General features: G+C 41.7%; 1 protein-coding gene across 1 annotated transcript; it reads left to right on the top strand.

Annotated features, from left to right (window-relative positions):
* Positions 1-7432, top strand: LOC148206041 (uncharacterized). The gene is made up of 2 exons (XM_088104057.1): positions 1-1332; positions 7233-7432. Exons 1-2 carry the CDS (start codon positions 168-170, stop codon positions 7304-7306), a joined length of 1239 nt encoding a protein of 412 aa, XP_087960183.1. The 5' UTR covers positions 1-167; the 3' UTR covers positions 7307-7432.
* Positions 7433-14012: the final 6580 nt, after the last annotated feature.

The following is a 14012-nucleotide window of genomic DNA, read 5'->3' as shown; positions in this document are numbered from 1 at the left end:
TTTTGGGATGTCACATTAGTGGTATCAGAGCAGTTTTGTTCTTTTAAGGACATTGTAGGTTGTGAGTACACCATGCTTGTTTTGTTGTGTGCTCAACGTTCTTTATTGAGTATTTTAGACTCCTTGAACTTAATTAATGATCGTTTTCTCTGTTTCTCAGAGAACAAATGGCACCTAGACTTTCTCCTCCTCCACCGCAGACCAATGAAAATGATGTGCCCAACAACACCAGATTGTTGGAATCAGTAATTGAAAGGTTACAAGAGCAGAACGCTGTTTTGACGCAGCAAAATGCGGCTGCCTTACAGAGTTTGGAGGCCGCTCGTGCAAATTCTGAAGTGACTCAGAGACAGCTTATGGAGATTCTTGCAGCTACCAGGGGTACACCGGGAGCATCTGCTTCAAACACTACTCATCAGACCGAGTGGAGTTTGGAGAACTTTTTACAGCATCGTCCAGCGAAGTTTGATGGAAAGTGTCCTCCTGACGGGGCAGATCAGTGGCTGCAGGATATGGAGCGTCTCTACGACGTCAAGGAATGTCCGAACGATCGAAGGCTGGCATTCACTGAGTATTTGTTGACTGGAGAGGCCAGTCATTGGTGGTCGAGTGCGAAGATGTTACTGACAGACTCTCATAGCCCTATTTCCTGGGAAGTCTTCAAGGAAAAATTTTATGAAGAGTATTTCCCGGATAGTGTTCGTTTCGGCAAAGAAGTGGAATTTCTCCAGTTGGTACAAGGTAGTATGTCTGTTTCTGAGTACGCCAACAGGTTTAAACATCTGGTTCGTTTTAATACCATGGCGACCAGTGAAGTATGGCAATGCAGGAAGTTTGAAAATGGGCTGAGAAGTGATCTGAAGGTACTGATATCCAGCCTTTGCATTAAGTCTTTTCCTGCCATGATTGAGAGAGCAAAAGTGTTAGAGAAAAATGTGGCTGAAGCAGAACGACTGAAGAAGCAGCAACAACCAACAAGAGGGCCGATCATGACCAGGCCGAATATGAATCGGAACAGGATGCCGTATGCTCGTCCAGCACAACCATCTAATTCTCAGGCTATGGTTGTTGCCGGACAGTCTGGACAGCAGGGATCAGTCAGATGTTTTAAGTGTGGAGGACCACACTACAGATCGTCGTGTCCTCTGTTGGAGGGAGTAAAATACTGCACTCGCTGTAGAAGAAACGGTCACCTGGAGCACGAGTGTAATATGGGCGGGCGAGCTGTAATGAGGCCGCCAAATGCCGGGAGGATGCAACAGGATCGGGGTGGAAGAGCACAAGCTGTTGGTCGAGTTTATGCGATAACAGGCGCCGAAGCTGCCAGTTCAGGTACGCTCATCACCAGTACATGTTTATTGTTTGGGAAGCCTTGTTGTGTGTTGTATGATTCGGGGGCGACACACTCCTTCATCTCGAAGGCGTGCGTCGAGAAATTGGGTATAACCGAACGCGAAATGCAGTTCGACTTGGTAGTATCAACCCCAGCGGCTGGTGAGGTTAGGACGTCTACTGTATGTGTTAAATGTCCTATAGAGGTTGAAGGGCGTAATTACAAGGTGAATCTCATCTGTCTACCCTTAAAAGATTTAGAAGTGATTCTAGGAATGGATTGGCTGGCTGCCAACCGCATTCTCATTGACTGTGGTGCAAAGGAATTGGTGTTTCCAGACGAGTATGAAGTAGAGCTATCTGTGACGCTCGGTCAGCTAAAAGAAGACATTGTGGATGGCGCCAGTTGCTTTCTGATCATGACGCATTCGGCCGAACGGGTTCAGGGATCAAGTTATGAACAATCATCCGATAAGCTGAATGGAGGACGATCAGTCGTGGATGAATTTCCTGATGTATTTCCTGATGAAGTTCCTGGACTACCTCCACCACGCGAGGTAGAATTTACTATCGACCTAGTATCGAATGCTGGACCCATCTCTATTGCACCCTATCGGATGTCGTCAGCAGAGTTAGCTGAACTCAAGGAGCAGATTGAAGAGTTAATGGATAAGCAGTTTATCAGACCAAGCGCATCACCTTGGGGAGCGCCGGTACTCTTAGTGAAGAAGAAGGATGGTAGCTCTCGTCTCTGCATTGATTATAGGCAGTTAAACAAACTGACTATCAAGAACAAGTACCCTTTGCCTCGGATAGACGACCTGCTAGATCAATTACATGGCGCGGTCATATTTTCAAAGATTGATTTACGGTCGGGATATCATCAGATTCGGGTGAAGGAAGAAGACATCCAGAAGACAGCCTTCCGATCTCGTTATGGACACTACGAGTATGTAGTGATGCCATTTGGTGTGACAAACGCCCCAGCAATATTTATGGACTACATGAATCGTATCTTCAGACCGTATCTAGACAAGTTCGTGGTCGTCTTCATTGATGACATTCTTGTCTACTCCAAGAGCTATGAAGAGCATGAAGACCACTTGAGGGTTGTTCTAGGCATCTTAAGAGAAAAGGAGTTGTACGCCAAGTTCTCTAAATGTGAATTTTGGATGAAGGAAGTGCCATTCTTGGGACATGTGGTTTCAGCTGAAGGAATCTCAGTGGATCCGGCTAAAGTACGAGCAGTGTTGGAATGGGAGAGTCCACGTTCGGTAACTGAAGTTCGCAGCTTTGTGGGACTTGCAGGCTACTACAGACGGTTCATTGAAGGATTTTCCAAGATAGTGGCTCCGCTGACTCAGTTGACTAGAAAGGATCAACCGTTCGCTTGGACCAATCGGTGTGAAGCAAGTTTCCAAGCATTGAAGGAGAAGTTAACGAGCGCCCCAGTATTAATCATTCCTGACACGTCCAAACCGTTCGTGGTATATTGTGACGCGTCTCATCAGGGTTTGGGCTGTGTACTCATGCAAGAAAAGAGGGTGGTTGCGTATGCTTCTCGACAACTGAAGGTTCATGAGAAAAACTACCCAACTCATGACCTGGAATTAGCAGCAGTCGTCTTTGCCTTGAAAATCTGGAGACATTACTTGTATGGATCGACATTTCAAGTATTTAGTGATCACAAGAGTCTCAAATACCTGTTTGATCAGAAGGAGCTGAATATGAGACAGAGACGTTGGTTGGAGTTCTTGAAGGATTACGACTTTGAACTACTATACCATCCGGGAAAAGCAAATGTGGTAGCAGATGCTTTAAGTAGAAAGGTGGTTCACGTCTCCTCCATGATGGTCCGAGAGTTGAGTTTGGTAGAAAGTTTTAGAGATCTAAGGTTACAGTTTGACTTGCAACCGAATGTTATCAAATGCTGTACTCTTAGAATCTCTAGTGACGTATTCGACCGGATCAGAGTGAAGCAGCGAGAAGATGAAGAGCTGGTGAAGATCTTAAGTGCACTCGGTACTGATCAAGCAAAACATTTTAACACTGGAACTGATGGTATGTTACGTTACATGGATAGGACGTGCATTCCGAATGATGGCGAGTTGAAAAGAATCATTCTTGAGGAAGGACACCACAGTCGTCTTAGCATACACCCTGGTATGACTAAGATGTATCAAGATCTCAGGAAGTCGTTCTGGTGGCCAGGAATGAAGAGTGATGTTGCACGTTTTGTGGCATCTTGTTTAACGTGCCAACGAGCCAAGGCTGAATATCAGAGGCCTGGCGGTCTACTTTAGCAGTTAGAGATTCCAGAATGGAAGTGGGACGGCATTGCAATGGACTTCGTGACTCACTTACCTCGTACGGTCAGGAATCATGATTCCATATGGGTAATTGTGGATCGTCTGACGAAGAGTGCTCACTTTCTAGCGGTCAACCTGAAGATGTCAATGGCGAATCTTGCTAAGCTTTACATCAAGGAAATCGTTCGTCTACATGGAGTTCCGTCTAGCATTGTTTCAGACCGAGACACAAGGTTTACCTCTCGATTTTGGCAGTCGTTACAAAGCGAGCTCGGTAGCAAACTCCATATGAGTTCGGCTTATCATCCTCAGACAGACGGTCAGTCCGAGAGAACCATCCAGACGCTTGAAGACTTACTGAGGACGTGTGTCCTGGATCATATGGGCGTCTGGGATGAAGTCTTGCCTTTAGTGGAGTTCACCTACAACAACAGTTTCCAAGCCAGCATAGGAATGGCTCCCTTTGAAGCTCTGTATGGGAGAAAGTGTCGAACGCCATTGTGTTGGTTTCAAGAAGGAGAAAGGGTCTTAACTGGACCAGAGCTCATTCAGCAGACGACTAAGAAGGTGAAATTGATCCAAGAAAGGCTGAAGGCATCTCGGAGCAGACAGAAGTCATACGCTGACAAAAGAAGAAGGCCATTGGAGTTCGATGCTGGAGATCACGTTTTCCTTAGACTGCATCCGACCACTGGAGTTGGGAGAGCTATTCGACCCAAAAAGTTGTCTCCCAAGTTCATCGGACCCTATCAGATCTTGAGGAAGATCGGACCAGTCGCATACGAGTTATCCTTGCCGCCTCAGTTATCAAATTTGCATCCAGTCTTTCACGTTTCTCAACTCCGAAAATACGTATCCGACCCTTCACACGTGTTGGAGTTAGAAGATATTCGTCTTCGTCAAGACCGTACATTAGAAATGCAGCCAGTACGCATTGAAGATAGCAACACCAAGTACTACAAGAGGAAAGCAGTCAGATTGGTGAAAGTCGTCTGGGACGAGAAGACGGGCGACTCTACTTGGGAAGTGGAAGCTGCTATGAAAGATTTGTATCCCCATCTGTTCGAGACTCCGTCCTAATTTTCGAGGACGAAAATTTTTGTTGTTGGGGATAATGTAAGGACCTAGTATAATTTTATTTATTTATTTTTAGTTTAATATTATTCTAGAAGGGGTAGGGGAAGTAATTAGGAGGTAATTAGGAAGTCACGGACGTTTGGTTTTATTTGGAAGTGGGGAGCAAAGAAGTCCGTGACTCCTCTCACATGTTTCTGGCACCATTCAAGCGTGGGAAATAAAAAGGGGTTGAGGGGTTCTGCACTGGGAGAGTTTTGCTGCTGCATTTGGTGAAAAACGTGAAGTCCAAAGTTGCTGGGAAAGAAGAAGTGAAGAACTTTGGAATTTGAAAGGAGATCCAGACACTTGAATTTCTAGGTTCAAGATTCACAAAGGAAGTCTTCAAGAGGTAAGCAGTGCTAGATTTTTCGTTTTGATCAGTTAATCTTACTGTTTTTGTAGAAATCTAAAAGCTTTAGAGTTAAAAATGGAGGTTTTCTGGTTTTCTGGAAAACCTGCGATTCTGCAGAATCTGCAGAATCGCGTTCGTCCAATTTGGTTTCAAATTGGACGTTCGTCCAAAACGAGACGAATTGAACGTTCGTCCACGTTAATTTGAACGCTCGCTTTTCTTTAGCCTGACGAGCGTTCGCTCATGCGTTCGTCCCGTAGCGTTCGTTCTAAATATTCTGAACGTTCGTCCTAACAGTATATGACCAAATATAGGTGGGTTTCTGAGCGTTCGTTCATATAGTGGATTAACGAGCGTTGGTGATAAGGATTTGAGTAGAGAGCGTCTGTGTGCGCCTGTGAACGTTCGTTCATTTCCGGGTAAGGGAAGCTTACTTAATTTAACTGTTTTTGATGCATGCTGTGTGTGAACGTTCGTTATTTTACTGTATGGAAATAATGCATGATGGAATGAATGGTATGAACGTTCGTTATTGTGACTCTATGATGTTGCTGTGATTGATTTATGTGGACGACCGTTATTTATTGAATGGAAATGAAACATGATTAAGCTACTTATGATGTATGAGATATTGGATGAAATGAGATATATGAATGAGATGTTTTGGTGTGAATGAATGAAACTATGAAAGTCTGTGATGAGAAATAAACTGGAACTGAAAAATGAACTCCCCATGAAATTGTACGTTCGTACTAAACGGTCATTGACCGTTCGGTTTTCCTTAGTTGAGGACGAGCGTCCTCACTCTAAAATGTTCTATTTGAGCGTTCGGTCAAACACTGTTGAAGCTAACATTTTCATAAACTTCTATCTCTTTGAAATTGTATGTGTATATGCAACTGTGTATTTTTCCCGTTCGTAAATACTCTTTAAAAGTATCTTAATTTATTTTTCAAGTCCTACCAATCTGAGTTATTAAACGTTCGGTCTCATACCGTACGTTCGTCCAAATTGGTGTTCGGTCTTATACCGAACGCGCGTTCTAAATGACGTTCAGTCTTATATTGAACGCTCGTTCTGTTTGGTGTTCGTTTCAGAACGAGCGCTCGCTCAAATTGGTACTTACACTGAGCATTCGTCCAACATGACGCTCGCTTTTGATGTGAGCGTTCGTCCAAAATTCTGCGTTTTGAAATGAGCGTTCGTCCTATTGGCGCTCGACTTTTGAAATGAGCGATCGTCCTAAATGAGGCTCGTTCTTATAACGAGCGCTCGCTCAAAGTGAGGCTGGACCTTATGTTGAGCGTTCGTCCCAAAATGGGGCTCGGCATTATTTTGAGCGCTCGTATTATTTTCTACAGCGTTCGTCCAATGAACAGTACCAGATTTAGAAAAATCTGAACTTAAACCGTTCGTTCTTTGATTCGAACGAGCGTCCCTGTTGGGTCTCATTTCACAGCATTCGTCCTCGGACTTATTGGGGACAAGACGTTCGTTTTTGATGGTTTTTCTTAAGAATGATGAATAATGAATGATGAACAGTTTATGAGATGAAATGAAAATACGAATACATGATGAAAACTGAATGATGAACAGTATATGAGATGAAATTAATATTGATTTATGAAAGAGCGTTCCAAGGAGGAATGACTCAGAACTTGATTATTGAGATTTGTAAAGTATGAATGTGGTAAGCTTAGCCGGTCGTTCATCCTGATATTCCGTGAGTACTCGTCCTCACGTAGAGGCAGTACGTCATGTGTGGGAATGGCAGGAGGTCCTAGTCCTGATGATTTTGGACAGATAGGATTAACCTCGGGTGGCAGCTGATGAGAGTTCCAGTTACTACATCACCCGGGTGCACGAACACCGAAGCTACACAGAGTTCATACAGTCCGGACAGTCAGTCGTGTCGAGTTTATTTAGTGAGTACGTTTAAATGGGTTGTTATGTAATGAATGTGTATGTTGAGATATGCATGTATGTTGAATTGTTTACCTGAAATTGTATGTTGATGCATGAGTTAAATTACGTAAGCTTACCCTTTCGTTTTCCTTGTGTTGTCCATTGTACTTGTACGTCCGTCATGTCTTTGCAATGATCATCCGTGTGGATGTGAGCAGAGGGAGATGAGCGTTTGGAAGATGCGTTGAATGAAAAGAACCTGGTTGATGTCGAAGTGAAGATCGAGCAGTGAGACCGCTCGGCCAGTAGTGTATTTTGTCTTGTGTAAACCGTTCGGTCAGGTTTCCTGTACGGTTGGTTTTAAATTGTAACTCTGATGTGTGGCGTGCACCTTTAGCACCTTCGCCGTTATGTTGGATTGGTACTCAAGGACGTTCGTCCTTGAGCGATCGTTAATTTCTCATTTCTTTAACTTTTAGTGTAAAACTGTTTGAGATTATTATTAAATGTGATTTTTCTAAATTTATAGTTATAACTGTATTTTTGGGATGTCACATTTACCCTTTATATCTTATAATTTTGTAATTTTATAGTTTTATAATTTTGTAATTTTTATATTTAAATAGAATGACAATGCAAAATAACAGGAACATTTATTTACATGAATTCAATGGAAAAGTTTTAAAATTTTGAGATTTTAATTTATCATAAAAATTTAATAGAGATTCAAAACATAATTAAGTCTTAATTAATAATTAAGCTACTTTTCTAGCTTTTTAATTTCTAACGAGCTAGGGTTTTTCAACCAAGAATAATAATTTTTGTGATGAGGAGTGCGGGTGAGTTTCTTAATTTAGGCTTTTTCGGTTTTTTCCTTTCATATTCTATAGTGGTAGTGGGGTTTGGAAGATTAAACCGAAAGGTAAAAATTTGGATTATCTGATACTGATTTTGATTTTTAAAATATTTTTAAAATAGTAATATAGGTGTATTTTTAATGCTCAGAGAATTCCAAAAAATTCAACAAAAAATTTGGACTCCAAAATTGTAGATAAGTATGCCTATGTGCAAGGATGTATTTTGTATCATTTTCTGTTTTGTTTTTTTTTTAAACTTGCTTGTAGGTGTCTCTTTTTCATTTTTTGTTGTTTCTTATAATATGTTTTTCGTATAATTATTTTTTTGCCTTATTCTATTTTAACTATTTTGAACTCTTAATGGTTCGTTTACTAAAAAAATGAGCTAATCTTTAAATATTTTGTGAGAATATACAATTAAATAGAATTGTTGGTGATTTAATAGTATATAGCAATCTCCATGAGTCATATAGTTGAGTATTCCAACATGTCAACACCCAATTTCGTCCGGATTTGTGAACACCCAATTTCGTCCGGATTGACAAATAAATTGCATTTTCCCATAAAAATAGAAAAAATAAAAATAAAAAAAAAATAATAATAATAATAAAATAAAAAATATATATATACAAATAAAAAATGAAAAAAAAAACAGCTAATCAGTCTCACGAACGTTCGGCCTTGATGTGCTGAACGTTCGCCCTTGATGTGTTGAACGTTCGTTCTTGATGCGTTCAACGTTCGGTCTTATGTTATATGTTATCGAACGTTCGGTCTTGAGGTTTGTTGAACGTTCGGTCTTGCTGTCTATACTGTTGAACGTTCGTTCTTTTTGTTTTTCAACGTTCGTTCTTAATGAGTTTATTGTCTGTACGTTCGTGCTTGATGAGTTTATTGTTGAACGTTCGGTCTTGCTTTGTTGTTGAAGAACGTTCGGTCTTTTGTGTTGAACGTTCGGCTTTACTGTTGAACGTTCGTTCTTTATTGAATAAACGTTCGTCTCGGTAATTTTGGACGTTCGTTTTTAGCCTCAACCGTTTGGTCGTCCACAAGCTTTTCAACCGTTCTACCGCTCGTCCTTTTCACTCCCGCCTTTCTGCCGCTCGTCCTGATTCTTCTACTCATCTACCGCTCGTCCATCATTCCCATTCTCTAACGCTCGTACATGATTTTCCCTTTCTACCGCTCGTCCTAGTCATCCGCTCGTCCAGCTATTACCCTTTCTACCGTTCGTCCTAATCACTTCGCCTCTTCTAGCGCTCGTTCTCCCTCTTCTAGCGTTTGTCCAGGATTCAGTCTGAAGCGTTCGGTCATGTGAACGTTCGGTTTTGATGATGCTTGTGAACGTTCGGTCCTTTTGAAGTTTATTCTCAGTTGAACGTTCGACTTGATGATGTATTGAACGTTCGGCCTTATTGAACGTTCGGATTTGATGATCTATTTCTATTCGTGGGGAGCGTTCGGTCTGAGGCGTTCGTCCACACAGGGTAGAATGTTTTATAACGGTCGTTCGTCTCAAATGAACGTTCGTCCGTAATTCCCACCTGCTGTTTCCCACAATGCACCAATCAAAGCTGCCGACAGATTATCCACCAATCAAAGCTGCCGACAATGGCTTCCTTTCTGCCAATTTAATGGGTGCAGACCTCACAGAAGGAGGAGGGGAAATTCCTCAGCTCCTCACCTGTAACCATCCCAACCATTTCTTCCCCGCAAAGCCCAATTCCTCACCTCCAACAACATCCATCATCTTTATCCTGACCACGGCCTAATCCCAAACTGCCATTCTTCATCACCCAATCTTTCAATCTTCATCCATTCCCAACAACCCAAAGACACCCACGGCTACGGGGAAAACCCATCATCTTACTCTTCTTTCATCCTGACTCCCTCACCCTATCTTCATTCCTTTCTTCTTCATTTTTCATCTCAACAGGACCAACACCCATCATCATTTTATCCAGACCTCACGGCCACCACACAATCTTCAATCACCATCCTTCCACCCAACTTCCACTTCATCTCCCCAACATCAAAACTTGAAAATCTAAACACCCACCCTCCTAATCTCAGCATTTCCCTTTCACTCGTCAACATCCAATTCAATTTCCAGTTCAACTCCACCCATCAACCACACTTCCTTTTCACTCCAAATTCCCCATCTCAACACCCTTCATCATTATCCTCTCCACCCTCAACGTTCACCTCCGACCACCGTGAACCATACCAAACCTGCAAGAAATACAGAAACGACCCAACCCATTCCCAAATCACCATCAACAGCAGAGTGGGAGCAAGATCTGACGCTGCGGCCAGTGGCGGCTTTGGAAACTCCTGGGAACTGCCGGCGACATTAGAAATCAGGCAGAGAACTCTTCGCGGCAGCCGGCTTGGCAGAGACGGCCTCACGCACACGAAGGGAAGGAAAAAAGGGAGCGAGGACTCCAGCGGTGAACGGCGGTGGCTCGGACTGCAGCTGGCGGAAGTCGGTTTTGGCGGAGGCAGTGGCGTCGCGTGCGGTGGCCATTTGAACACCTTTGCTTCTTTTGGTAAGAATGGGAGGAAACCCTAAGGGTCTCATGAACCGAAAAATAAAGGCCTTGGGCCTGCAGCTCTCACTAATAAACCAAAAAAACAAAAATAAAGTAAATAAAATAAAATAAATAAAAACATTGTTTCCTTCACGCACCCCCGGTTTTCACCCGTACACCTCCTTTCATTTGGGCTTAAGCCCATCCATTTCTGCAAACAAAAATAAAAAAAAATGAATTGGGCCGGACAAGCAGATACTCAATGCACTTCCAGTTTCATCTTGACACCCCTGGCGGACACAAAGTCAAAAAGAGGGGATTTTGGCCCAAACCAAAGAGCTTCATTTCTTTCCACACCTCTGGTTTTTATCTCTACACTCTTTGCTTATTGGTTGTTTTGTTTTATGCTCTTTAATGTTTTTCTTTCTTTTACTTGATTGTTTTATACGTGGCTATGTGCGATAATTTCACTCTTGTATATTGCATCTTATATTTTGTTGGATTTGTTCATAAAAAATATAACAAAAAATAAAACAATAAGCAAAAAGCCGTATGAGTACTCGTGCGATCATACGCATCAGCCTAGTGCTCATTACGCAAAATTAAAAGATAAATTAAAATTACAAAAATATGTTTTAAAGGATTAGGCACATGTGTGATCGCACGCATTGTCCTTGTGCTAAAAACCTTTCCTGTTTGCTTCATAAAAATACAAAAAAAACATAAAATCATCAAAAACTAAAAACATCGACAATTTCAAACAACAAACAATATCGCCCGCCAGAACTACGTGATCCTTGATTCTCCATCAAAAGTGGAGATACGTAGGAGCAAGGCCAGTCCTTGTCAGGTTCACTTTCCCAAAAATCCAAATTTATTTATAATCAATTTCTTAAACAAATCTTTCAAACGATTTCCAAACAAAATTTCAAGCAGTTTTCTAAAAGAACTACGGAACCCTGATTTCTCATTCTGAATGAGAATACGTAGGAGCAAGGTCAATCCTTGTCGGGCCCAAAAAATTAAAAAAGTACATTTTGTTTCTTTAGAGTTTTATTTTAGGAGAAGTTAAACATTTTGAAAACCACATCACATTCGCATATTTAGTTAAAGGTACTGCCCTAGGGCAGGCGTTGTAGGGTGCTAATACCTTCCCTACACGTAACCGACTCCCGAACCAAGAATCTCAGTTTCGCAGACCATGCCTTATCATTTTATGGTTTTTCCGTAGTTTTCCAGAATAAACTATGGTGGCGACTCCAATCTCTTTTTCAAAACTGTATTTTATTTTTCCACGGATCGTCGTCCCGTCGCGATTCCGGTTGCGACACAACATTTTACTGATTTTAATACATTTCATAACAAAATATGAATTAAAACGTTTTACTGCCATTTTACCAAAACTCAACCTGAATGAAAAGATTTTCCATGGGAGGTGAGACTTTTATACGTGATTTTATTTAGCAGATTGTGACACTTCTTGTAAGGACCTAGTATTTTTTTAATATAATATTATTTTAGAAGGGGTGGGGGAAAGCAATTAGGAAGTCACGGGATTTGGTTTTATTTGGAAGTGGGGAGCAAAGAACATCCGTGACTTCCCTCATGTGTTTGGCACCATGCAAGCTTGGAAGATAAAAGGAGTTGAGGGGTTCTGCACTGGGAGAGTTTTGCTGCTGCATTTTGGTGAAGAACGTGAAGTCCAAAGTTGGTGGGAGAGAAGAAGTGAAGAACTTTGGAGTTGGAAGGAGATCCAGACACTTGTATTACTAGGTTCAAGATTCACAAAGGAAGTCTTCAAGGGGTGCTAGATTTTTCGTTTTGATGAGTTAATCTTACTGTCTTTGTAGAAATCTAAAAGCTTTAAAGTTAAAAATGGAGGTTTTCTGGTTTTCTGGAAAACCTGCGATTCTGCAGAATCTGCAGAATCGCGTTCGTCCAATTTGGCTTCAAAATTGGACGTTCGTCCTAAACAAGACGAATTGAACGTTCGTCCACGTTAATTTGAACGCTCGCTTTTCTTTAGCCTGACGAGCGTTCGCTCATGCGTTCGTCCCGTAGCGTTCGTTCTAAATATTCTGAACGTTCGTCCTAACAGTATATGACCAAATATAGGTGCGTTTCTGAGCGTTCGTTCAGATAGTGGATTAACGAGCGTTGGTGATAAGGAGTTGAATAGAGAGCGTCTGTGTGCGCCTGTGAACGTTCGTTCATTTCCGGGTAAGGGAAGCTTACTTAATTTAACTGTTTTTGATGCATGCTGTGTGTGAACGTTCGTTATTTTACTGTATGGAAATAATGCATGATGGAATGAATGGTATGAACGTTCGTTATTGTGACTCTATGATGTTGCTGTGATTGATTTATGTTTACGTCCGTTATTTATTGAATGGAAATGAAACATGATTAAGCTACTTATGATGTATGAGGTATTGGATGAAATGAGATATATGAATGAGATGGTTTTGGTGTGAATGAATGAAACTATGAAAGTCTGTGATGAGAAATAAACTGGAACTGAAAAACGAACTCCCCATGAAATTGTACGTTCGTACTAAACGGTCATTGACCGTTCGGTTTTCCTTAGTTGAGGACGAGCGTCCTCACTCTAATGTGTTCTATTTGAGCGTTCGGTCAAACACTGTTGAAGCTAACATTTTTAAACTTCTATCTCTTTGTAATTGTATGTGTATATGCAACTGTCTATTTTTCCGTTCGTAAATACTCTTTAAAAGTATCTTAGTTTATTTTTTTTAAGTCCTACCAATCTGAGTTATTAAACGTTCGGTCTCATACCGTACGTTCGTTCAAATTGGTGTTCGGTCTTATACCGAACGCGCGTTCTAAATGACGTTCAGTCTTATATTGAACGCTCGTTCTGTTTGGTGTTCGTTTCAGAACGAGCGCTCGCTCAAATTGGTACTCACACTGAGCATTCGTCCAACATGGCGCTCGCTTTTGATGTGAGCGTTCGTCCAGAATTCTGCTCTGTTTTGAACTGCACGTTCGTTCTATTGGTGCTCGGCTTTTGAAATGAGCGGTCGTCCTAAATGAGGCTCGTTCTTATAACGAGCGCTCGCTCAAAGTGAGGCTCGACCTTATGTTGAGCGTTCGTCCCAAAATGGGGCTCGGCATTATTTTGAGCGCTCGTACTATTTTCCACAGCGTTCGTCCAATGAACAGTACCAGACTTGTACATTTATGAACTTAAACCGTTCGTTCTTTGATTCGAACGAGCGTCTCCTTTTGGGTCTCATTTACAGCGTTCGTCCTCGATCTCTGGGGACAGAACGTTCGGTCTTGGTGGTTTCTTATGAATGATGAAAAATGAATGATGAACAGTATATGAGATGAAATGAAAATATGAATACATGATGAAAAGTGAATATGAGATGAATGGAAAGTTATGATCTATGAAAGAGCGTTCCAAGGAGGAACGACTCAGAACTTGATTATTGAGATTTGTAAAGTATGAATGTGGTAAGCTTAGCCGGTTGATTCATCCTGATATTCCGTGAGTACTCGTCCTCACGTAGAGGCAGTACGTCATGTGTGGGAATGGCAGGAGGTCCTAGTCCTGATGATTATTTGGACAGATAGGATTAACCTC

This window comes from Vigna umbellata, chromosome 1 (genome assembly GCF_029865625.1).
Source record: "Vigna umbellata cultivar VRB3 chromosome 1, Vumbellata_1.0, whole genome shotgun sequence".
NCBI lineage: Eukaryota > Viridiplantae > Streptophyta > Magnoliopsida > Fabales > Fabaceae > Vigna > Vigna umbellata.
This window is presented reverse-complemented; position numbering and strand designations above follow the sequence as displayed.